The sequence below is a fragment of the Oratosquilla oratoria genome, chromosome 20 (assembly GCF_046742065.1).
Source record: "Oratosquilla oratoria isolate Oo_2021 chromosome 20, ASM4674206v1, whole genome shotgun sequence".
In the NCBI taxonomy this organism is placed as follows: Eukaryota; Metazoa; Arthropoda; class Malacostraca; order Stomatopoda; family Squillidae; genus Oratosquilla; species Oratosquilla oratoria.
Window position 1 is genome coordinate 51,941,456 of NC_134796.1, and position 27,434 is coordinate 51,968,889.

Below are 27,434 nucleotides of genomic sequence, written 5' to 3' on the forward strand. Positions count from 1 at the left end.
TTTCTGGCGGTCATTTCTCAGATACTGATAATTTGAGGATAAGAAAGTGATACTGAGTAATTTCAGTCTTATGTGAACATCAGTGTAATTTTAAAGTTTACCATAAATACAGATGGTTTTCTTTAAAAATTACATTTTCTTTCACCTCTCACTCTCCCCCTCTGGATTTCCTATGACGTCACGGTGGAGGTGCGCGGAGGGGGGGTGGTGGTGCTCAACGTACCTAATAGTATTCGTTTTACCTTGCCTAGTACTAGCTGTTCATACACTTCCCATGTCAACGAGGCTTAAGATAACATACAACACCGGTGCGAGATTGCCCTCCACAACAAAAGCGCCAGTAAACCATAGTCCAATATAATATACCCAACAACTTTGGTTGGCATGTGCTATGGACCTACCGGTTATGGATTTTAAGTTTTAGGGAGGGCTTCATAAAATGGACTACATCTTGCTCAGAAATTTGCACTCACCTTGTACATCTACGGCTGTGGGTTTCCAGCACCCAGTTAATGAAAATGAAGCCAGGTACATCGTCATTTTCCATGGGAATTATTTTCAATGGTTCATGATATCACTACGATGATAATTTATTCATTATCAATATTAATATTATCCATTTATTAATCGTCTATTATTACTATTTTATCTATCTATTCATTTATTTTACATTTTACTTTTCAAATTTACTATATCCACTCATCATTTTGAAGATTGTATTATGGATATGCTTGTAACATTGAATATCGATACGATGCAGAAAAATAGCACTTAAATAATTTGACTGGATACTTCCGAGTAGTTTGATGTAAGTAAAAGTGGAAATGTATAATCTTTTGCTTGCAGACCGGCTAAATCATATGCGTTGGCGGGAAATCAGCGTGTTAGGGACTTAGAAGAACTACTGGATGGTACTAAATATGGCAGATGTGAGCAATACTATGATGCCTCCACCAAAGGCATCACCATTAACAAAGGCAAAGACCAGAAATAGCAAGCAGCCCATTGTGACAACTAGTGATGGTAACACACGGAGAATAAAAGAGTAAGTTGCAGTGCTGCACAATTTATAAATTCAGATCGCAACACGCTGATCATATTAATTTTGAATATTCCATTGCTGATCAGATTTTTCAGTTTGAGATTTGGTGTATTTATGTTTTGTTTATATCAGACTAACTGAGTCGAGTTCCAACCCTCTTCTTGAATGCTAGCATGTACAGTATGTACTATCCATACTGTGTGTAATAGATCTAAGAGATGTCTGACATGGAAAGACCAGGATTTCCTCGATCTGCCTCTTCCATGCGAAAGAAAAATGAATATTTTATAAAATTTGCCGTAACTAGCATTAAGTAGTTTTATTCATTTAGGTGTTGACTCTTTAGAAATGGCATGTAAGACAATCCCATAGAAAATTGATAGATAATTATCATATATTTATAATATTATGATACTAGACTGCGACCTTGTCACGCATATAATAATTAATTCTTGTGAATTGTCACTATATTTTGGACTTTTTAAAATTGAAATAGAACAAGAAAAACTAATTTAGCTTATTCTAGCAGTAATGTAAATTATGATAGTATTCTGAAATCGACTTATTACGTAAATTTTTAATTTGCGTAAATGTTGGGTATGAAGGGTTAAAGAATTCATATTTTTCTTCGATTTTGCTTGGTAAGCACAAACAGGAAAACGGTTAAAGCAATCTTGTCAGTGTGTTTCTTATGGTTGAAACGAACGGTTTATAAAATAAGAAGGAACAATTTCTCAACCAAGGAGTAATAAGAGTCGAATAGTTCTTGAATCATTAGTTAGTAGTCTGTGATTACAAATTTCTTGTATTGTCCAAAGCTCGTGCTTGCGATTAATTCTAGTATATTTAATTTGTTGATTTTCATTATCAGAGCTTTACTGGTAATTACTTCTTTGTATCCAAGCATACATGTATTTACCTAGTTGTATTTTGCGGGTTTTATGCCTGATTTTATGCCTTTTCCTTTTTGGCTACCTCCCTTGTAAGGGGGAAAAAGCCTTGGTATATGTATGTATGTATGTATTTTGCGGGAAGGGGAGCTATGCTCGTGGTGTCCCGTCATTGTATCTCGCAGTGTCTAGTTTGCTTTTAAACTCATGAATGGTTTTTGTGCATACTATTTCATTATCCAGTTTGTTCCAAGTGTCCAAAACTCTAAGTGGAAAACTATTTTTCTTCAGTTCTCTTCTATAGCCATGTTTTTTTATTTTCTTTCTATGTCCTCTTGTGTTTCTCTTGTCCCAGTTAAGTAAGTCCTCTCTATCAAGTATCTCTGTGCCTTTCATGATTCTGTAGATGGTCTGTAGGTCACCTCTCTCTCTTCTTTGCTCCAGTGTCGGTAACTCCAGTTTAGCCAATCTCTCCTCGTATGATAGGTTTGCAAGTGCAGGTGCCATTTTTGTAGCTGCTCTTTGGATTCTTTCTATTTTCTTTATATTCTTTTTGGTACTTGGGGACCACAATGTCGCCGCATACTCTAGTCTAGGCCTTTTCAATATAACCAATATTTTTTTTAACATGTCTTCATCCAAGTATGCAAATGCCACTTTTATTGATCTTAGCAAGTTGTAAGTCTCCCCGACAATTTTGTTAATCTGTTTATCATAGGACAAGACGTTCATGATAATTACTCCCAAATCTTTTTTGGTGGACCTGTGTTGTTAGGGGTCCTATCTCTGACTCCACTTTACATTAGATTCTTATGTTGTTGTCCTGCATTACTTTTTATCAAAATTGCCCCATAGATTTATACATTGTGTGGAAAGCTATACTTTCTAACCTTCACAGGCATAGACACTAATGTGCACACCTTCAAGACTACAGTACAACACGCAGACAAGAAATACATCCCTGGAGGCAGAGGCAACAGAAAATCACACAACCCAAATTTCACACCAGGAATTCAAGGCCTCGTCAGACACCAGGACACTCAAACATGCCACCCTGACACCTATCCCTTGGAATATAACAAACCAAATACAAGCACTTAACACTGAGATCAACAATTAAATACAAGACACTCAACAGAATTATACTATTCAACAGTGACACAACATGCTCTTACACAGTAATCACTATAACAAGTCACCATACCCTCAAGCAGACCAGCAAACACTCGTAAACCACTTTGTGCAGACAAGCCATCATATCCCTTACCCCAACGACCAATGCATCATCTGATGTAAAAAGGACTTCCCCACAGAGCCAGACTACGCTACCTTCATAGAAAACCAGACAAAGCATATTATCCATAACCTCGAGCGCTCGTCCACTTGTGGTTTGACAACATAAGTAACATCCATCTAAAACACCTGGAATCGCACAGAGTCCTTACATGCCCAAGTACTGCCCTGGGGCAAATTTCCCAGTGATGCCCCCCCTTCCCATCTCCACCATTCCTTATTGCCTATTATAGCTATTGGATTGTGAAAAAATTAAACAGATTTTAAAAATATTATTCAATGTTCCTATTGCAGAAAAGATTATGGGAATATATTTCATATTCTTTTGATTCTAACACAAAATTAATATATTGCTGTAAAATATTCAGGGCTTCTTTGACCGGTGTTTTTTTTTTTTTTTTTTTTTTTGAATTATTTTGTCAGCCTTATGGGCGGCACGTCCAGACTAGAATTTCCACCCCCCTAAATGTGCTGCCCCAGGGCATATGCACCCCCTCCCAAAGTGAGGGCCCTGGGATCACATGGAGTTTATGCAAACTACATTTATTCACACACTGTACCCAACATCTAGAAACATGGTAAAATCATCACGCCATTCAATTGTACTTCTGTGCACCCTCTCCAAAGTCATAGAAGGCCTCATATACTTGTCACACCACATATACCCTTGCCAAATCACAACACTGTTTTAGACAACTACACTCCACAAACAGTCATCTGATGGATCTTGCACAGAGTTTTTGATGGCACCAACTGAGGTAGGTGCCTAAATACTTGGAATAGCTAAGAAAGTGGTATAGCCCAATCTCAATACATGAGTTCAAATCTAAATATGATAATTGGAAATTGAGGATATAGATTAAGTTGGAACTACATGAATTTGAGGGTATGTATCATAAGAAATAAAAAAAAAGAGAGAGAGATTAGTAGATGGGACCTAATGAGCATTACTCCTTTCCTGTATACTATCTACCAAGAGAATTTTCCCCCTTACCCCCGTCTGGGGTATTGGCTGCTTGTTATTGTGGCAAAGTATCATGCAGTTGATACTTTAGGATCTATATGGAGCGCCCCTACGGACCAGAGCCACACATCATTTTGTCTATGATAGAGGAAAACTCTGTTCATAGAGAAATGATGACTCTTTTATACTACGACTGTCCCTCCGTTATGCTGTCCTCCAACCCCTTGTTGCTGTCCTGTACCATTTCTCTGAGTATTCCTTTTCTGTGATGGGGGAATTCCCTGTGGTGGGGGAAAAGAATACTGCCACCAAGTATTCCCACTTGGATCATAAGAGGCGAGAAGAAAGGGACGGTGATTGGGACTAGGCATCCTTCTCCTTGTAGCCCCACAGGGGAAATTCCTAAAAGAATAAGAGAAGGCATAAGAGGGGCTGGAAGGCCTCGGACCAGCACCCTAAGGTTTGGGTCTTTTAATGTGCGTGGATGTGGTACAGATGAGAGTAAAAGGGAAGAGATAGGTAGTATGTTTGTGAGAAGAAAGATGGATGTGTTGGCTTTGAGTGAAACTAAGTTGAAAGGGAAGGGTGAGTGTATGTTTGGGAGTGTAAGTGGGAGGTTATCAGGAGTGAAGAGAGGGCGAGGGAGGGAAGGGGTGGCTATTCTAGTAAGTGAAGAGATAGGTAAACGGGTAGTGGAGTGGAAGGAGGTTTCCTCAAGGATAATGTGGATGAAGGTGAAACTGGGGAAGGAGATGTGGGTCTTTGTAAGTGCATATGGGCCTGGCAGTGAGAAGAGTGTAGAAGAAAGGGAGGCCTTTTGGATAGATCTAAATGAGTGCATAGAGGATTTGGGAAGAAATGTCAATGTGATAGTACTGGGAGACCTTAATGCTAGGGTAGGAAATGGTCCAATCGATGGAGTGGTTGGGAAATGTGGAGTTCCAGGAAAGAATCGTAGTGGAGAGTTGATGGTGGAAATGTGTCTAGAGAGTTGATGATAGCAAATACAGTGTTTCGGAAGAAAGTCAAGCATAAGTACACATGGGAGAGGGTGGTAGATAAAGCACTAATGGATTATGCAGTGGTAAATAGGATTATGATAGGAAGAGTAAAGAATGTACATATGCTAAGGGGAGAGGGTGGGGGAATATCAGATAATTTTTTGGTGGAAGGTAAGTTGAAAGTGGAGGATAGATGGAGGAAGAGGAAAGGGACAAAAGGTAGGGAGGTTGTTAGAGTGAACTCCTTGAATGAGAAGGAAAAGGAGAAGGAGTACGAAAAGAAGCTGAAGGAGGAGTGGGAGGGAGTAAAGGGTAGAGTAGAGCTAGGTGTGGAGGAGGAATGGGGATGGTTCAAGGAGGGAGTCATAAAGTGTGCAAGGATGGTGTGTGGAACAAGAAGGACAGGGGGAAATAGAAGAAAGGGTAGTGAATGGTGGGATGGGGAAACAAAGAAGGTTGTAGAAGAGAAGAAGCGAGCTTTCACAGATTGGTTACAAAATAGGATGAGGGAGTCATATGAGAGGTACAAAGAAAAGAAAAGAGAAGTAAAGCAAAAGGTAAAGGAGGCAAAGAGGAGAGCAGATGTGAAATGGGGTAAGAGTTTGACAAAATTTTGAAAGTAATAAAAAGATGTTTTGGAAAGAAATTAAGAGAGGAAGAGGAGGCGAATCAAGTAGAGAAGAAAAGGTAAAAGGTGCAGATGGAGAGATGATAATGGAAGAGAAGGCAGTAAGGGGAAGATGGGCAGAATATTTTAGGGAGTTGCTAAATTTGAAGGAGGATAGGGAAGGAAAGATTGCTGCAGTGGGAAGTGCGAAGAAAATGAGAGTGATGAATGAGGAGAATGGAGGAGAAATAAGGAAGGATGAGGTGAAGGCAGTTGTTAAGATGATGAAAGCAGGTAAGGCACCTGGTCTGGATGGATGCCATGCGGAATGTCTGAAAAAGGGAGGTACAGTGATGGTGGACTGGTTGGTGAGGTTATTTAATGATTGTTGGAGAGAGGGTAGAGTGCCGGAGGACTGGAGGAGTGCCTGTATAGTTCCTCTTTACAAGGGAAAAGGGGACAAGTGTGAATGTAGTAGTTTCAGAGGGATTAGCTTGTTGAGTGTAGTTGGGAAGGCTTATGGGAGGATCTTGATTGAGAGGATTAGGAGAGGAACAGAAGGAGTAATTGGTGAGGAACAGTGTGGATTTAGGACAGGTAGAGGTTGTGTAGATCAGATCTTTGTGGTAAGACAGATATGTGAGAAAGCTATAGGAAAGGGGAAGGATGTTTTTTGGGCTTTTATGGATCTGGAAAAGGCTTATGATAGGGTAGACAGGAAGGCACTATGGGAGGTTATGCAGATATATGGGATAGGAGGAAAGCTTCTGGGAGCTGTAAAGAGTTTTTATGAGAGTAGTAGAGCTTGTGTCAGGATTGGAAATGGAGAGAGTGAGTGGTTTGAGGTAAAGGTGGGACTTCGTCAAGGATGCGTTATGTCGCCCTGGCTGTTCAACTTATACATGGATGGGGTAGTGCGAGAGGTAAAAGCAAGGGTAGTGGGCAAGGGATTGGAGATGGTTAAAGAAAATGGAGAAAAGTGGGAGGTGAGCCAGCTGTTGTTTGCGGACGACACTGTGCTTGTGGCAGGATCAAGGGAGGGATTGAGGAAGTTGGTGGCAGAGTTTGGGAGAGTATGTGATAGAAGAAAGCTAAAGATAAATGTGGGTAAAAGTAAGGTGATGAGATGTACAAGGGGTGAAAGTGGCAGTAGACTAGAAGTGAGCATTAAGGGAGAGCGACTGGAGGAAGTGGATAGTTTTAGATACTTGGGTGCAAATGTGGCAGGGAAAAGTGGAGGTAGAATGTAGATTGAGAGAAGCGAGTAAATGCCTTGGTGGATTAAAGAGTGTAATGAGGAATAGACATTTGGGAATGGATGCTAAGAGGAGACTGTATGAAGGAGTGATTGTGCCAACAGCACTGTATGGGGCAGAAACATGGAACATAAGAGAAGAAGAGAGAAGGAGTTTGAATGTGTTTGAGATGAAGTGTCTGAGAAGTATGATGGGAGTTACTAGGTCAGATAGAGTGAGAAATGAGGAGGTGAGGAGGAGAACAGGGGTGGAAAAGGAGCTGGGAGATAGGGTTGATGAAAAAATATTAGGATGGTTTGGACACATGGAAAGAATGAGTGAAGAAAGACTAGTAAAAGAGGTGTGGAAGGCAGATGTGGAGGGAGTGAACATGAGGGGACGTCCTAGGATGAGGTGGATGGATGGGGTGAAGGGGGCTTTGGGGAAGAGGGGAATGTCTGTTGAGGAAGGACGGGAGAGGACAGAAGACAGGGGTGAATGGAGAATGGTTGTATATGGATGATGTTGTGATTGCATGAGGTGGAATGGGCGGGTGGATGGGGGGTGAGGTAGTATGTGTGAGCAAATTTTGACGCAGCCTGAAGGGATTTCTCCCCGTCCTCTCATTTTATGCAATGGGGGGACGGAGAGGGGGGGTCGCCGATTTAATGAAGCGGCCTTGCTTTGGATGTGCTGTGTCTTGCGACACTGCTTCTGACCCAGGGCAGTGGACAAGGTGCAGGGATGACCCGTCATTCAGGAGGTGCTAAGATAAGAGGGAGGGTGGAGGAGTGTGGAGTGTATTCAGGGATGGAATGGGTGGGAATGATTTTGTGCCTTTTTCTTTTTGGCTACCCCCCTTGTAAGGGGGAAAAAGCCTTGGTATATGTATGTATGTATGTATAAGTGAGGTAGCTAAATCAGAGGCACGTACCTATTCCACTCCCATCCCTGTATCTGCCAAGTGCACTGGGTCAAACACAATGCAGCAAGACACAGTACATTCACAGCAAGGCTGCTTCGCGTGATTGGCGATCACCCCCTCTCCTTCCCTGCATACAGAAAAAGAAAAGACTGGGAGACATTCCTTTGGGCTGCGTCAAAATATCATTCATACATAAGTGGAAAGAAAGACGAATGCAGTTAGTGGTGGAATTTGAGATGGTATGTGAGAGGAGAAAGCTGAAAGTAAATGTAGGCAAAAATAAGTGATGAGAGGGAATGGGGTGGCAGAGAGTTGGAGGTGAGTGTGAAAGAAGAGAGACTAGAGAACTTGGAGAGCTTTAAGTATTATCACATGTAGCAGGGAATGGAAGATTGAGGGAAGCAAATAAATGTCTGAGGGGAATGGAAAGTGTTATGAGAAATAGAAGTATGGGGATGAACACAAAAAGAAGACTATAGAATGAGGTGAATGCACTTGCAATACTGATCCTGAGACCAGATACTACTGGCAAAGAGCTGCACATCGGAATGGAAGTGGGGGGTTGTGGCAGTTTGCTCTTCCAATGGGTACTGGGATCAGTGTAGAACAATGCTTCTCTTGTGGCTTTTGTTCATATGTAGAGTTGTTGGCACTTTGGGAAAACCTGGTGCTTGTGAAAAGAGAATACAAAGGGCAATGACCAAAATGGTTTCTAGCCTTGCAGATGAACTGTACAAAGAGAATGACCAAAATGATTCCCAACCTTGCAGATAAGCTGTACAAAGAGAGACTTGAATCACTAGAGCTGTCATCATTGAAGGAACAAAGAGAAAGGCGATTTGATTCAGGTGTTTAGGTTATTGAAGGTTGCAGTCAAAATTGATGGAAGTCTCCTGCTTTGGGATGGGAGGGTGTGATAAGGTTATGAGAACAAACTGAAAAAAGACCAAATGTCTTAAGGATGTGAAGTATGCAGGTGTGTAAATTCCATGAATAACATATAAGATGATAATTATAATCCAAGCTTGAACCAAACATGAATCCAACTGTGAATTTGGAGAATCAGAAAGTATCTCACAAGCATATGTTTTTTCTGTGTATTGCAATTGGAAAATACGTATAGGTGAGCAAGTATTACAACAATTCCAACTGTTGTTGTTGTTGTTGTCGTTCCCTAGACTGTCTGTCCGAGCAGTCCCGTCTCCCCAAGGAATGCCACAGCCGAAACTGGGTTTTCCCACAAATCCTTTATAGAGTGTATGTTGTGTTGTTTGCGTGCATGATTGTGTATAATGCAGTCTTCCATTATGTGTTGTACCACAATTCCAACTGTTGAACTTATTGGTTACACTGAAATATGTATGTTTTCTTTTATTTTTGCAGGTCTGGCCGGAGTACTTTGACATTGGATATGGAAACTAAATCAGGACATTGTAATACGTCCACTCTCCTAAGTGGTATGTTTCATTATTTCATTTTGTTACCATGTACTGAGGATGTTTGCTGGTTGAGCAGGTTAGAGTGTCGCTTCTTGCAGTGGAGATTGAGGTGACGACAATTTGATCCCTGACACCAATGGGTTGGACCAAGGGCATGGTTCATTAAATTCTATGCCACAAAGTCCTCTTAAGGGACACCATCCTAGCCTCCTTATATGAGAAGTTGTAATGTTAAAACAAATCATCAATCATTACCATGTACTGTTGGAGGCTAGTGACTACATAGTTATATGCTTTACTTCTCTTTTCTTTTTACCTCTCATATGATTCTCTTGTCCTGTTTTGCAACCAATCTTCTCTTCTACAACCTTTGCTTCCTCATCCCACCATTCACTACCCTTCCATCTATTTCCTCCCATCCTCCTTGTTCTACACACCATCTTTGCACACCTTATGAATCCCTCCTTGAACCATCCCCATTCCTCCACTCCTAGTTCTACTATATCCTTCACTCCCTCCCATTCTTCTCTCAGCTGCTTCTAGTGCTCCTTCTCCTTTTCTTTCTCATTTAAGCAGTTTACTCAAAGCACCTCCTTACCTTCTGTTCTTTTCTTCTTTCTCCATCTGTCTTCCACTCTCAACTTACCTTCCACCAAAAAATTATCAGATATTCCCCTACACTCTCCCTTAAGAACATGTACATCCAAAAATCTTCCTACTTTTCTCATAGTTACCACTATGTAGTCCATTAAAGCCCTATCTACCACCTTTCCATCCACCACCCTCTCCCATGTGTACTTATGCTTGACTTTCTTCCTAAACACTATATTTGCTATCACCAGCTCTATTTAGACACATCACTATCATCTCTCCACTATGCTTTTTTCCTGGAACTCCACACTTTCCAAGCACTCCGTCTATTGGTTTGTTTCCTACCCTAGCATTGAGATCTCCCAATGCCACTACATTGACATTTCTCCCTTAATGCTCTATGCATTCATTTAAATCTATCTAAAAAGCCTCCCTTTCCTCTATACGCTTCTCACTTCCACCATATGCACTTACAAAGACCACATCTCCCTTCTCAGTTTCACCTTCATCCACATTAACCTTGAACAGGAAGGTATTGTGGGAGGTATACAGATATATGGGACAGTGGGAATGCTGTGTGTGTGATTCACCATGATCTTGGATCACATGTTGGACTTGTGATTGACAGCTATAACCCTCCCAGATGAGAGCTATGAGCTCATAAATGGCCCAATCTATGGATAATGCTGTGACCTTATGTACACAGACCCCCAACTCTTTGCCCACCAGAGTTGGAGTGCCAGCTCACAGTGCAGTATTACTGAAATTTTTTCAGCCTTGGGTGGGACTTGAACTCTGATCACTGAATTAGTGGCCGAGAACAGTACCACTGCACCATCGAGTGAGTGTGTGTGTGTGTGTTTCTAGATATATCTATTTCCTTTTCCAGTTCATAGTTACTTATACTGTCAAAATTTCTGTTGAAATTGAATGAGATTATAATTTAACATACATTTCAGGTGAAGTTTTTGCCATGTCATCTCCCAATAATGCCTTCAAGTTCACAAAATTAATGGATACACCAGAAATGGAGGGTGACAACAAAACTTCCTCTGCACCATCACTCTCGCAAGAAAAACTTATGTCACCTGATCATTCTGATCACCAAGGTGTGACAGAAAGAAAGAGGATGTCACCCCAGGCCGCGGAGTCTTTACTTCAAGGTCAGCCTTTGTCTCACTGAAATGTAAGCTAATTGCCACATTTTTTGCAAGATCCCAGCAACATAACACTCAGATAAAATTACTTTCTCTCATAGGAAATCTCCATGGATTCAGTGATTTCAGTGGCCAGGATAACAAGGGTGCATTACCTCCTAATTCAACCTTTCCATCTTCTCTTGAGACCAACGTGGATCATAATGAGCCTATACATGAGACTTGGCAAAGTAGGTATTATTTTGCTAAACTGATACAGTATACCATTATTCCATTTGTTAGTCTAAAAATACAAATGTTAATAAATCTTGAGTTGAAAAGATAGCACTTGCCTTTCTGCCAGTGGTCATTTAACCAGTAGTTTTACATCTACACACAACATACAGACACTGCTCAACTTACGAATGAGTAACATTCTGAATGGCTGTCCGTGACTTGAAATGTTCATAAATTGTTATTCAACATCATTTTAACCACTTCAATACGGGACTTAAATCTCGCGGGCAGCAGCCAATGCCAGCCGTACGACGTAACGAAATAATATTCGCATCATAAAATATAGTCGCCGCTTATATCGATCGTTCTCTCTTTCACCCGCGAATTTTGAAAACCACAGAGAATGGGATTAAGGGCGCATTTGGGAGAATGTAAAAACACAGGGGCGACTACAATAGATATAATCAAGACGCCGATATGGCAGCGTCGCGAATCCACTTGCTCCTCATGACGCCTACGTGTGCGGCACCGTATGGAAGGGGTTAAGGGTACACATCCACATGCATTAGTATGATATAAAATCAATCAAATTTTTCCAATCCTAAAACACATTACTGATGATACATACCTGCACTTGCAAACCTATCATACGAAGAGAGATTGGCTAAACTGGAGTTACCGACACTGGAGCAAAGAAGAGAGAGAGGTGACCTATTGACCATCTACAGAATCATGAAAGGCACAGAGGTACTCGATAGTGAGAACTTACTTAACTGGGACAAAAGAAACACAAGAGGACATGGAAAGAAAATAAAAAAACATAGCTATAGAAGAGAACTGAAGAAAAACAGTTTTCCTCATAGAGTTTTGGACACTTGGAACAAACTGGACAATGAAATAGTATGCGCAAAAACCATTCATGAGTTTAAAAACAAACTAGACACTGCAAGATACAAAGGCGGGACAACACGAGCATAGCTCCCCTTCCCGCAAAATACAACTAGGTAAATACAACTAGGTAAATACATAATATACCAAGGGTTTTCCCCCTTACAAGGGAGGTAGCCAAAGTTGAAGGCATAAATCCACTTCCACCCATTTCATCCCTGCATACTCCACTCCCATTCACCACAGCACATCCACAGCAAGGCTGCTTCATTTAATTGGCAGCCCCCCCTCTCTATCCCCTTGTGCAGAAAAAAAGAATATTCAGGCTGCATCAAAATATCATTCACACATACTCCTTCATGATACCTGAAACAAAAATAAATTGTCATACCAATATATTGGACCCCCTCCTATCTGCACTTCATTCACAACCCCACATATCAGCAACTTTTCCCATGGAACTCAACTAATGTGAATGCATGATCCTCCTGTCTATCTGTGAGGCCTATGTATCTTGATGCTTTGTTCATTTGTCTGAAAGTTTGTTAGTCAAATGTTTGTAAGTAGAGCAGCATCTGTGTTACAAAAAGCCATCTGTGTTACAAAAGCCAGACCATCCTCACATCCTGCACCCATAGCATCACAGCACCAATTTTCATTTTTATATGGTGTGCTTATCTCTGCCATACTTTGCCACCACCGATTTGAGTACCTCATCAAGTCTTTCCAAGGCCCACACACTCTTTTGGCAGTATCTGTACTGATTTTACCTTCCATATAGCCTATCAAGTAAGAATATTCTTTTATACAGCAGCACTATCTATCCACTTTGGCTTACTGGGTATGGTGGCATCACATTTGTAAATGATGCCATAAACATTGACATGATGCCAACTCATTGGAATATAGTGATATAAGGTTGTTTTAGGACACTTCCATTTTCCTGCAGTAAAGCTGGTTAACCAGTCATCATTTTGGGTAATATGTGTTTAAAGACCTTGTCATAAGCTTTGTTTAAATCTATGGCTACCAAAATTATTCCTTCTAGTGTGCTGGTGGAATGATTTTCCTTGAATCCATGTTGATTAGGGGAGAGAGGTATTTATGATTCTATTTTTGTTGCTTCCAGCCTTTTCATTAGTTTGGAGATTTTGGATAGCATTGAGGTTGGGGTTGCAGGGTTGGAGTGAAAGGTGGGGAGGGGAGTTGGGGTAGAAGTGGAGCTGGATGGAAGGGGCTAATGAATGATTGTTGGGATGGTTTGGACATGTGGAAGGAATAAGTAAAGAAAGATTAACAAAAGAGATGTGGAAGGCGGAGGTGAATGGAATGAACTTGAGGGAACAACTGAGAATGAGATGGATGAGGTGAAAGGGGCTTTGAGCAGTAGGTGGGTGGCTGTTGAACAGGGAAGGGCAGGGGTGGGGTGGGGAATGAAGGTGTGTGGATGATATTTTGATGCAGCCCAAAGGGATTTTCTCCCTCTCTTCTCTCTTTTCTATGAGTAATCTCCAAATACCAGATCTAGAACATGACACCAAAGCACTCGCCATTGATCCTATGTGTCGGGTGAATGATACGCGTGGGATGCTCGTACACACTGTTTATTATTATGTAAGATCAGTCAACATAGGCGTGAACGTCGACATGCGCAATAGCAATGGTAATGATAGTACAAAGCAATAGCAATAATACAACATCCCCCTTCAAGTTTACAAAATCTCAAAATAAACTTATCAGTAAGTAACAGTTAGTAATTCCCCAAAGGGCTGCAGAAGAAAGCATAGTGATGACATATCAACTAGAGTAAACCTTTAGAATTAAGTACAAAATTAGATACTATTATTTGTGATACCTAATATACACTATTAGTAGTAAACCATTTCTGGTTGTACATTGGGTTTAGGCACTCTGCCGGACCTTCTAACTTCAATTTGTGATGGGCTAGGTACACTAGGTTTAGTGCTAGGACAAACAACAGAAGTAGATGCACCTTTAGGAATATCACTGACATGGATGGAATTATCAGAAGAACCGAGCAGGGTGGGAGTCCCTTCTTTGGGTTCAGTGTTAGGCAATTTACTGTGTTCACCTGTGTGTATGAGAGAGTGTCTGTTTCTTCTTATTGTGGAACCTGCATCAGTCAGGACTTTGTATGATCTCGGTTGAGTCAGTCTCTGTGTTACTTCTCCATAACGTTCTTGGTCTCGTATGTATACCTTATCACCTGCTTGAAGAGCTGGCAATGTCTGGATACGATGGTGGTTGTTGTAGTTCTTAGAGTATTTCTCTCTATAGAGTTCCTCTTTTTCTAGTAGGTCATCTTGGTTATATCCCTTTGGTCTCAACGTATCAGGGAGTACTGGCAATTTTGTTCTTAGTTTTCTACTCATCAGTATTTCACTTGGGGTCAAACCATTTCTAAGTGGAGCTGAACGATAGGCAAGTAGTCCTAAATAAGGGTTAGCGTTCTTTTTAAGGATGTTTTTAGCTGTCTGGACTGCCCGTTCTGCCTCCCCATTTGCTTGTGGGTGTAGGGGTGATGAGGTAACATGGGTAAACCCCCAACATTTGGCAAATTCTTTGAACTCCTGGCTGGAGTACTGAGGTCCATTATCGGATACAACAGTTTCAGGAATTCCATGTATGGAGAAAATATCTGCAAGAGCTGTTGTGACTGCAATAGTTGTGGTATTCTTCAGTTCTCTGAACTCAAACCATCTACTGGAATAATCAACTGCAATGATGTATGACTTACCCTCTAATTCAAAAAGATCTGTACCGATTCGGCTCCAAGGTTTGTCTGGAAAGGACATCGGTAAGAGAGATTCCTTTGGTTCAGGTCGTAGCTTAGCACAAATATGGCACTTGTTAACCATAGATTCTATCTGCTTTGTGATGAGAGGCCACCAAACTGAGTAACTTGCTCTTCCTTGGCACTTAGTAATTCCTAAATGACCTTCATGTAAAGCATTGAGAATATCCAGCTGTAGGGAGGTTGGAACAACAATGCGGTTGTTAAACATTAGTAGTCCTTGGTTGACTGTCAAATGCTGTTTCTTCTCCCAGTATGGTTTCAAGAGTGGCTGAGAAGGCATTATTGAAGGCCACCCATCTAGACAATAAGCTTGTACTTGTTTGCAGATGGCATCTGCTTGTTGAGCTGCTTTGATCTCTCCCAGGCGTCGTTCTGTAGCTGGGATAACTTTAAAATTACCTTCTTGACTTTCTTCCACTTCTTCTATAAGCTCTAGATCAGCTTTTGTAGGAAGACTTGTAGGAGCTTGCGATAGAGCATCAGCTGTTTTCTGATGAACGCCTTGTACATATGTCACTTCTGGTGAATATCTTGCTAGTCGGAGACGGAAGCGAAGAATTCTAGATGGAAGTTTTGACAAATCAGTACTTGAGAGCAAAGGCACTAAAGGGCGGTGATCTGTTTCAAGCTTGAAGACTGTTCCTAAAACGTAGTCCCTAAACTTTTCACAAGCCCAAGTAGCTGCTAAAGCTTCTTTTTCAATAACTGCATACCTCTTCTCAGTGTCACTGAGTGATCTTGAAGCATAAGCAATAGGACGACGGTGCCCTGTGTCATCCATTTGTATAAGAACAGCGCCAAGACCATCTTGACAAGCATCTGCAGCAATAATGCATGTCTTGTTTGGGTCGTAATGGGCTAGGATCTCTGTGGACACAAGTTTCTGTTTGATTGTTTGAAATGCAGTTTCTTGTGGTTGGTCCCAGAACCATTGTTGACTCTTCCTTAGAAGCTGGCGAAGTGGTTCATTTACATCGGCTAGGTCAGGAATGAACTTGGCAAGCTGATTTACCATACCGTTGAACCTTTGCAGTTCAGTTACATTCCTGGGTCTTGGGAAATCTTGGACAGCTTTGGTTTTTCCTGGATCTGCTTCAATGCCTTTCTCTGAAATGATGTGGCCCAGGAATTTCATGTGTCCTTTTGAAAACTCACATTTGTCGTTTAGGGTGATTCCTGCTCCCTGTAGTCGACATAACACTTCTCGAACTCGATTGTCATGAATCTCCTGTGTGGGCCCATGGATGAGGATATCATCCATGTGGCAAACAACTCCTTCTAAACCTTCCAGTATGGTAGACATGGTCCTTTGGAAGATTTCTGGGGCGGAGCTAATGCCGAAAGGCAAACGATTGAAGCAATAGCGCCCAAATGGAGTCACAAAGGTTGTCAGCAACCTTGATTCTTCATCAAGTGGTATCTGCCAGAATCCAGAGTTGGCATCAAGTTTTGTAAAAACTTTACTACCTCTTAACTTGGCAAGATTCTCGTCTACACTGGCCATAGGGTGTACTTCCCTCTTCACGGCTTTATTCAGAGGTGTCAGATCCACACAAATTCTCACATCACCATTGGGTTTAACAACGTTAACCATCCCTGAGCACCACTCTGTAGGTACAGTTACAGGGGAAATGACTTTTTGGTGGACCATGGACTGTAGTTTCTTCTTTACTTTTGGTAGCAGAGGATGGGGTACCCGTCTTGGGGTATACAGGCAATGAGGAGTAGCATCTTCGTGCAAAGAAATTCTGTATGTAGATTTGAGTAACCCCAGTCCGTTGAAGAGCTTGGGAAATTCTTCCTTGAAGTTCACTGCCTTGTCTATGTTGTACACCTCTTTAGCAGGTTTCAGGAGTTTCAGAGCTTCTATAGCTGATTTCGACAAAAGATTATTACTCTGACCTGTCATAACATACACATTTTCTATATGTCTCCTACCACCTAATTCAAGTACAGCATCTACAATTTTCCCTTTAATAAGGTGATTGAGATTGACTTCCCCTGGTCCTCGGAAGTCACTATCTGCTTTTGTGAGGTTACACTTCTTAAGCCAAGGTGTTTTGTCACTAACAATTGTCACTTTGGATCCACAATCAAGTTTAAAGTTAGTCACTTTCCTATCTATTGTCACATCAACTGACCAAAAATTCTCACTAGCAGATTTGACTTCCCCTAACATAAAAGAATTATCTACTTCATCACAATCATCCTCTTCTATCTCGTGAATGGATGTTGACTTTAGGCAAGCCGAAGCATAATGGCCGACACGTGCGCATATGTGACATTTGGAATTTCTGGCTGGGCAGTTTTTTCTGAAATGTCTATCTGTGTTCCCACACCATCTACACCTGGGCGGGCTAAGCCCAGATGCTTTGAAAGGAGATTCACCTCTCTTCCTTCCTGTCTGTTTCGGTTTCGGTGGTTTCCATACATCTTCTTTGAGGTGTCTTTGGTGCACAAGTTTCCTCGTTGAAGATGTACTGGCACCTTTCCGCTTGTTTGTGTACTCAACTGCAGCTTGCACTTTACCTGTAATTACTTGCTTATGTGTTCTGGAGATTTCTGCTGCTTTGAGGCTTTCGATCACTTTGTTGAGGTCTGGGACAGGCCGTTCACGGAGTAGTCGTTCTCTCCCTGCTTCATCCGTTGTACCTACGACAATTCTGTCACGAAGGAAAGAGTCTTTCAAGTTTTCAAACTCACAGGATTCACTGAGCTGACGAAGACGGAGCACATACTCGTCTACGGATTCGTTGCTCCTCTGAGCGGCTGAGTAGAAGAGAAACCGTTCATACAAAACATTCCGCTGGGGTATGAACTGCTTCTGCAGCTCGGCGAGTATTCTAGCAGGATTCTTCTTGTCTTGCTCTATCAGCGTAGGAAGAGAATTCATAACTTTTTGGCACTCGGTTCCCATGACAGTACATAGAGTGGCGGCCACTTTATTCATTCCCTCGGTATTATCTGATCCATCGGCGTTCTTCAATTTTAAGTTCAGATCAGTGGCAATTGTGTAGTAGTGCCACGAGTTTTCAAAAACCTTCCAGTTCTCCACCACGTCTCCTTTCAAAGACATGGGTGGGGGTGCTGGAATCTGGTATGCAGACATCGTAGACTATCCTTCCACTGTCGTCACTGCTGTGGATGTCGTCTGCGTTGTCAAACGCCAGTGCACAACCACAACGTTTTCGGAGGTTTATTTGAGAAGATACGTCGTTTACCGTCGCCAGTAGGGAATAATTACACTGAATTACACTGTTCACGAATAGCCTAGGGTAGCGGAACACTGTCAGCAGTACCGATACGAACGATTTGCGATCGTCCATCGTGGGCGTTTACGTAAGCAAGAGGGGAAACTTATGTAACACTGAGGGAAGGGCACGCTCCATGTCGGGTTAATGATACGCGTGGGATGCTCGTACACACTGTTTATTATTATGTAAGATCAGTCAACATAGGCGTGAACGTCGACATGCGCAATAGCAATAGTAATGATAGTACAAAGCAATAGCAATAATACAACACTATGTAAACATTATCGTTTGGTAAAGACTAGTCTTTCCAGGACTTCTTTAATCTCTTCTGGCAGTACTTCATATATACATACAAAATATATAATTGATTTCTCATGTATTTTCATATTTTTACTGCTGTATATGCATTATTCATAAAGTATTTACCTCATAATTTTCTTATCCAGCATAAATATTGATGAATCATAGTCATCACACAACTGTAGTCAATATTCATGTATTTACAGGATGTATGGAAACTATATTTGAAGAGTTGAAGACTGTGGCTGAAGAATGGGGCCCTCACCTTGAGGAGTTACATAACAGCCAGGAAGAGGCACAAGCTAGGCTAGAGCAGCTTTGTGATGAAGCTTCAGATCTTCGTCAAACCTACGAAAATCAGGTACTTGTCTCACATTTACCACATTTTGGACCCACTGTTTGGGAATGTGGTGGGAGGGTGCCAGGAATGAGTGGGAGGTAAGGCGTAGCCCTGCTGGTAAATGATGACATAGGATTGGAGGGGTCTTTCAGGATAATGTGGATGAAGGTGAAATTTGGAAGGAGAAATGGGATGTTGGGAGTGCATGCACCCCTGCTTACATTTACACCCAGTACTGCCTCCCCACAGCCTAGAACATCTTCCCAAACATTGCCACCAGCTACCTTACTGTACCAAAAACTTCTTGCATATTTATCTTGTTATAAAATTTTGATCTATCCACCCTCTTCCTTTCCTAAACCTACACTGTTCTTCCCCACTGTTGTCATTAATTCTATCAAGAAATAAGAATCATACTGGCACACCTGGATTCAGGACACCATACAGCATTAAAAGAGTATCAATGTAGAATCAAACTACCCTAGATGTATCCACCACACAGAGGACATTTAACACATCAAACATTGCCCCACCTTAACTATCCCTAGACAACAACACACGATCTCTCCCTGAGTGACTTATGGGCTTACCCAAAAGCCAAAGCTGGTTACCTGGAAGTGGGTCTCCAAGAGACCTGGATTGATTGATTTCTCAGTTAATACCCTCTTATGCCTTTCTAACTGCACTTAAAGAAGTTGGTACATTTACATTGAAGTAATTAAGCTAGACTGATATATATATTTCCCTGTAATTAGTAGACACTGTAAAAATAAAATAATCTTGCCAACTTAATGAAATCCATTGAAAAAAAAATCTGATTTTTCTTATATTTTACATACATACAAGGTTTGTTAAAAAAATATGCGGACTGTTTGTATTGCATGGCTCCAGTTGGTTCCAGGGGAATCTGCTTGGTGTTCCTAGGTTTGCATAGATCAGCTGATTACGACACTATTTCCCGATTGCAGTTATCTTTATTTGTGTATTAGCTACGTGGTTTTTAGTGAAGTGCAATTTTTTTGTTTGCCGGATTTCAGAATCAATGATGTGAAGGAGCAATGACTTGCTGTGAAATTTTGTGTTAAACTTGGAAAATCTGGAACTGAAACTTTTGCTATGCTTAACACGGCTTACAGTGATGTTGCTATGAAGCGTATGGCATGTTTCAAGTGGCATGAGTGTTTTAAGGATGGTTGACAGTCCAATGAAGATGATGAGCATCCTGGATGTCCTTCCACGTCAACTGATGACCCACACGTCAGCAAAATCAACACCCTGGTGCGGGCAAATTGACGTCTGACTGTCAGGGAGCTTGCTGAAGATTGTGGGATATCAGTTGGATCTTGTTACAAGATTTTGACAAAAAGATTGAAGATGCACCGTGATGCTGTGAAATTTGTGCCACGCCTGATGACGGACGAACAAAAAGTCCATCACGTCCAGGTTTGTCAGGAACTGCTTGATCATTCAGAAGATGAAAACTTCTTGTCCAGGATCATAACAGGTGATGAATCCTGGGTTTATGATTTTGACACTGAAACAAAGGTCCAATTGTCCCAGTGGATGAGTGAAACATCCCCCAGACCCAAAAAAGCTCGCCAAGTTCGATCCAAGGTCAAGGTGATCCTGACAGTTTTCTTCAATGCAAAAGGTGTTGTTCACCATGATTACCTCCCAGAAGGCTCCACAGTGAACCAGACTTACTACACTGAAGTTCTAAAATGTTTGAGGGATGCCATCCATCACAGAAGGCCAGAAATATGGAGAAGTGGTGACTGGTTTTTCCATCACGACAACACTCCAGTCCATTCAGCCCTCAGAACTAATGAGTTTTTGGCCAAACACTCTATCACTGTTCTTCCCCATCCCCCTACTCACCTGACCTTGCTCCTTGTGATTTTTTCTTGTTCCCCAAACTCAAAAGACCATTGAAAGGAAGATGATTTGAGATGATTCCTGAGATTAAGGTAAATGCGATGAATGAGCTGAAGGACATTACAAAAGAAATGTACCAGGGCTGTTTCAACAAGTGGAAACACCATTGGAATAAGTGCATGCATTGGGGAGGAGAGTACTTTGAAGGGGATCCAGATCTGTAACTTCTAAATAAAGTACATTTTGCTTTATGACGTCAATCTTTGTATTTTTTTAACAGACTTCGTTTACAAAGGAGGTAGCCCAAAAAGATGCATATACATGCATATACCAAGGGCTTTTCCCCCTTACAAGGGAAGTAACCAAAGTCAAAGGCATAAATCTAGTCCCACCCATTTCATCCCCACATACCTCACTCCCATTCACCCTCCATCCCTCTTTTCTTGGCTCCTCCTGGATGATGTGTCATCCCTGCATTTCACCCACTTCTTGTTAACTTATTCTATGTCTTAAAGTTACACTATACTGGATTTTTCTTTGTTAATACCCATACATACATATACCAAAAGCTTTTTCCCCACCTTACACGGGAGGTAGCCAAAAGACAAAGGCATAGAAACCACTCCCACCCATTCCATCCCCTGCATACTACACTCCCCTCTACCCTCTTCCCTCCCTCTTATCTTGGCACCTCCTGGATGACAGGTCATCCCTGCATCATGTCCACTGCCCTGGGTTAGAAGCAGTGTTGCAAAGCATAGGACATCCACAGCAAGGCCGTTTCATTAATTTGGTGACTCTCCTCTCCATCCCCTCATGCAGAAAAGGAGAAGGTGGGGAGAAATCCCTTTGGGCTGCATCAATTTATTTCTCATACATACTCCCTCACCCCCATCCACTCCCTCATGCATCACAGCATCCATACACAACCCTTCTCCATTCACCCCTATCTTCTGTCCTCTCCCATCCTTCCTCAACAGACATCCCCCTCTTTCCCAGTGCCCCTTTTACCCCATCCATCCATCTCATCCTAGGACGCCCCCTCATGTTCACTCCTTCCACACCTCTTCTACTAATCATTCTTCACTCATTCTTTCCATGAGTCCAAACCATCCTAATACTCTTTCATCCACCCTATCTCCCAACTCCCTTTCCACCCCTGTTCACCTCCTCACCTCTTCATTTCTTACTATCTAGCCTAGTAACCCCTATCATACTTCTCAGGCATTTCATCTCAAACACATTCAAACTCCTTCTCTCTTCCTCTCTTATGTTCTATGTCTCTGCCCCGTACAGTGCTGTTGGCACAATCACTCCTTCATACAATCTCCTCTTAGCATCCATTCCCAAATGTCTATTTCTCATTACACTTTTTAAACACCCAAGCTTCTCTCAATCTACATTCTACCTCCACCCCCACTCCTCCCTTTCCTGCCACACTTACACTGAAGTATCTAAAATTATCCACCTCCTCCAGTCTCTCTCTTTCTTAACACTCACTTCCAGCCTGCTGCCACTCTCTCCCCTTGTACATCTCATCACCTTTTACCCACATCTTCAAGTTCCTTTCACACACCTTCCCAAACTATGTCAATAACTTCCTCAATCACTCCTCTGATCCTGCTACAAGTGCAGTGTCATTAGCAAACAACAACAACTGGCTTATCTCCCACTTTTCCCCATTTTCTTTAACCATCTCCAACCCCCGACCCACTACCCTCGCACCACCCCATCCATGTATAAATTGAACAGCCAGGGTGACATAACACATCCCTGATGAAGTCCCACCATTACCCCAAACCACTCTCTCCATTTCTAATCATAACACAAGCTCTACTACTCTTGTGAAAACTCTTGACTGTTCTTAAAAACTTTCCTTCTATCCCATATATCTGCAAAACCTCCCACAGTGCCCTCTTGTCTACTCTATCATAAGCCTTTTCCAGATCCATAAATGCCCAACAAACATCCTTACCTTTTTTCTATAGCTTTCTCACATATGTGTCTTACCACAAAAATCTGATCTACACAACCCCTAACTGTCCTAAACCCACACTGTTCCTCACCAATTACTCCCTCTGTTCCTTTCAATCAAGACCCTCCCATAAGCCTTCCCAACTACACTTAACAAGCTAATCCCTCTGAAACTACTACACTCACACTTGTCCCCCTTTCCCTTTTAAAGTGGAACTATACAAGCACTCCTCCAGTCCTCTGGCACTCTACCCTCTCTTAAACAAACATTAGATAACCTCACCAGGCAGTCCATAATAAATATACCTCCTTTTTTAAGACATTCTGCATGGCATCCATCCAACCCAGGTGCCTTACCTGCTCTCATTATCTTAACAGCTGCTTTCCTTATTCCTCCTCCATTTTCCTCACTCATCACTCTCATTTTCTTAGTACTTCCCACTGTAACTACCTATCCTTTTTCACATTTAGCAACTTCCTAAAATACTCTGCCCACCTTCCTCTCACTGCCTTCTCTTCCATTATCATCTCTCCATCTGCACCTTTTACCTTTTCTTCTCTACTTGATTCGCCTCCTCTTCCTCTTTTAATTTCTTTCCAAATTTTTTTTTATTACTTTCAAAATTTTCTGTCATACTCTTACCCCATTTCACATCTGCTCTCCTCTTTGCCTCCTTTATCTTATACTTTACTTTACTTTGTACATCTCATACGATTCCCTCATCCTAATATGTAAATCATCTATGAAAGCCTGCTTCTTCTCTTCTACACCTTTCTTTGCTTCCTCATCCCACTACTCACTACCCTTCCTTCTATTTCCTCCCGTCCTCCTTGTTCCACACACCATCTTTGCACATTTTGTGATTCCCTCCTTGAACCATCCCCTGGTTACCACTGTTACGGATCTCTTGCAATTAGACTCACATGGGCCATGATCCTGGAATCACGAGAGATGGAAGAAGCTCACATACAATTGTCCGGGTCAGGGAAAGGCAGGAGTGTCACTTTCTTCACTTTATTCTGACTAACGAATAGGACTGACACTTGTTCATACCAGGTCTAGGCTTGCACTGCTGCTATACGGGGTATGGCGGGTGATGCCAGGACCCCCTCTGGCGTCCCCCCACACATACCCCTTGCTTCCTCTCCGAGTCACGCATCAATCACACATCACAAATCACGTCACGTCCATACTAACCATCCAGGCACACTATGCAACATTCATTCATGCTCTTTCACCACACCACTATGTAGTCCATTAAAGCCCTATCTACCACCTGTGTACCTATCTATATAATTTTTCTCCATTTTCTTTAACCATTGCTTTGTATTTGCTATAAATACTGGCCAAACAGTTTCACATTTTAATATCTACTTTTTGTAATATTTCAGATGAAAGGCTTGGAGAGTTCAATGGCAGAAGTTATGCTAGTCTTTCATAAGTGAATGAAACTATCAGCTAAGCAAATGGGACAAGGTTGGACACTACTTTTGTATGTTGATTCATTGGTAATAAATGTGATTTGATCACAATGCTAACATGCCTTCATAACACATTGAGTGTAACTTGTAACATGAATGTATTCCATCAGAAACTAGAATTTAGAGGATCTTTTCCCTTCAAGACTTCACAGATAATTCTGTTTATCATGCCAAGTAGCTTATCTATTGACTACTTGGCATGATAGATTTTTTTGTCAGGAAATCAGATACCTTTTCCTTAAAAATTTCACAGATAATTCTGTTTATCATACCAAGTAGTACAGTGTATAAAAGAAATCCAGGAAGTTTATTTTGTAAGGAAATAAAATTAGTATGAAAATAAAAATTATGTGTATTCATTTATTCCTGTCAGTATGGTTAGAGCCTCATTACTTGTGGCAGAAGTCAAGGTGATGGCAATTCATACCCTAGCTCCAGGGAGTTGGACCAAGGACAATGTTCATTAAATTCTGCATTACAAAGTCCTCTGTATGGGGCTATGTCTTAGTGTCCTGATAGGGTGCGTTTGTGATGTTAAACCAAATCATCATCATCATATTCTATTTATATACCGAGGGCCTCCCCCTTATGAGGGGGGGGGGTAGCCATTTAAGGCACACACTCACTCCCATTGTTTCTTCTCATCTTAGTTACTTGTAGATGAAGGGTCATCCCACTGCATGGGTCAGAAGCAATGCTGCAAGACAGCACGTCCACAGCAGGACTGTTATTTACATGGTGACCGTCCTTCCCTCATGCGGAAAACAGAGAAGAGGGGAAATCCCTTCTGGTTGTACCAAATTTCATTCACAACCATTCTCCACTCACACTTATACGAGTATCTTGCCTTCTTCCTTCCTGGCTGAACAGAAATTCCCCTCGTGCACAAAACCCTTCATCCCATCCATCCATCTCCTTTTAGGTGGGCTTCTCGAAGTTCACTACATCCATCTCTGTTCCACACTCTGCTAATCTTTCTTCATTCTTTCCATGTGCCAAACCATAAAAGTAAGTTATCAGCATTGGATTTACACTTATGACTTTCAATGTCTGAATGCACAACCCACATACTGGCAGGTGACATGAATGCACACTCAACTTGGCTACACACTAGAGCAACACCTCAACCTACTGTACACTTATTAAACTCCAGCAACCATTCTACTAGACATTCCTAAACTAGCAACTTCCTCAGACATAAGACTGCTTACCCTCCCTCCAAATACAGATCACAAGATACATATATATATACCAAGGCTTTTTCCCCCTTACAAGGGAGGTAACCAAAAAGGGAAAGGCACAAAATCATTTCCACCCATTCCATCCCTGAATACACTCCACACCCCTCCACCCTCCCTCTTATCTTAGCACCTCCTGGATGACGGGTCATCCCTACACCTTGTCCACTGCCCTGGGTCAGAAGCAGTGTCGCAAGACACAGCACATCCATAGCAAGGCCGCTTCATTAAATCGGCGACCTGCCCCTCTCCGTCCCCCCATTGCATAAAAGGAGAGGACGGGGAGAAATCCCTTCAGGCTGCGTCAAATTTTGCTCACACATACTACCTCACCCCCCACCCTCCCGCCCATTCCACCTCATGCAATCACAACATCATCCATATACAACCATTCTCCATTCACCTGTCTTCTGTCCTCTCCCGTCCTTCCTCAACAGACTCCCCTCTTCTCCAAAGCTCCCTTCACCCCATCCATCCACCTCATCCTAGGACGTCCCCTCATGTTCACTCCCTCCACATCTGCCTTCCATACCTCTTTTACTAGATCACAAGATACCATACATTTACATAACTGTAGCTTATAGGAAAGGAACAACGCTAATTGGGTCCCATCTCCTTGTCTCCAGTTTATCATTCCTAGCCTCAATTTCATGTTACAGTTCCAAGTTAGTTTATATCCTTAATTTCCAATTGTCATATACAGATTAGAATTCATGTATTGTTCCAGCTTGGCCTCTATCATCCAAGTTATTCCAAATATTAATGCATCTGTTGGAGTGTTCACTGTCATTTGGCTGAGGTTAGCCATATTGGATTTGTGTGATTCAGTGAATAGATACCAGGTGGCAGTGTTATTGAGCTACTATGTGGAGTGCTGGGCCTCCAGTTTAAAGGAAGTGGTGAATGGAGCAAGTTTGGTCTATCAGCATCCATAAGGAAAAATACATCCTTTAGACATGTAGCCTTTCTTAATGTTCTCATGACCTCAAATTTAAGCCCTCTTATACTTTATTGTGAAATATTTTCAGTCATTGTACTCTATCCCCTTTAGCAACCTGAATACATAAATCACATCATCTCTTTCTCTTCAATCTCAAAGTTGTCAAATTCCAGTGCTTTTAATCTTGTACGGTTATCTCCCAGGTTAGGAACTAGTTTAGTTTTCTCAGTCTTGCTTATATTTTTCACTGTGTAGGGACCATGCCACTGACACATTTTCATCTTCAACAGATCAGTGTTCCTGCAAGTTTTTTCATCTCGCCATGTAGTGAAAAGCCATTCCAATCCTCTGCAGCATCCTGTATATATCTCCACAATCCTGCTTACATGTTCTTGAGTAACACATCTATCAACACTACCAAATCTTTCTTTTTAGCCTTTGTAATAGATTCACTTCCCACTAAATGGTTTAAAGATGGTCTTTTGCAGCCATTGCCAATTTCCAGTACTTCCATTTTTTTGAAAATTCCTCTCCATTCTTGTCTTCAAGCAAAAAATATCTAGATCTTTGCAATAGCCTCAAGGTGAGGTGAGCAGTGGATCCTTAAAAGGGAGCTCAGATTTGCAGGTAGCTGCCAAGCTGTACTGCTATCAAATCACAATACTGAGCATACTTGCACCACCTCCACGTGGGCTTTGAGGCTTCCACAATTTATATATCTTGCTTCTATCATCATGTACCATGGTTTCCAGGACTTCCATTTGCAAAAGGAATTAAGTTTTTGCTAGTAGGAGGAAGTGGCTAACTAAATATACTGTCAGTCAATTACAACCTCACTGGTGGGAGTCAACCCCAGTGGGCTACTGGGCATAATGTGGAGGTAGTAAGGCATAATAGGTACTTTAGAGGAAACTTTACTCCACCCCCCCCCATCCCCATGAAGAGCAAGGAGTGAGACAAAATAG

General features: G+C 41.7%; 1 protein-coding gene across 1 annotated transcript; it reads left to right on the top strand.

Annotated features, from left to right (window-relative positions):
* The first annotated feature begins 827 nt into the window (after positions 1 to 827).
* Positions 828 to 27,341, top strand: LOC143036583 (uncharacterized). The gene is made up of 6 exons (XM_076204134.1): positions 828 to 1,045; positions 9,341 to 9,414; positions 10,947 to 11,150; positions 11,246 to 11,374; positions 18,827 to 18,981; positions 24,202 to 27,341. The coding sequence occupies exons 1-6, from the start codon at positions 909 to 911 to the stop codon at positions 24,253 to 24,255; spliced, it is 753 nt and encodes a 250-aa protein (XP_076060249.1). The 5' UTR covers positions 828 to 908; the 3' UTR covers positions 24,256 to 27,341.
* The last annotated feature ends 93 nt before the right edge of the window (positions 27,342 to 27,434 follow it).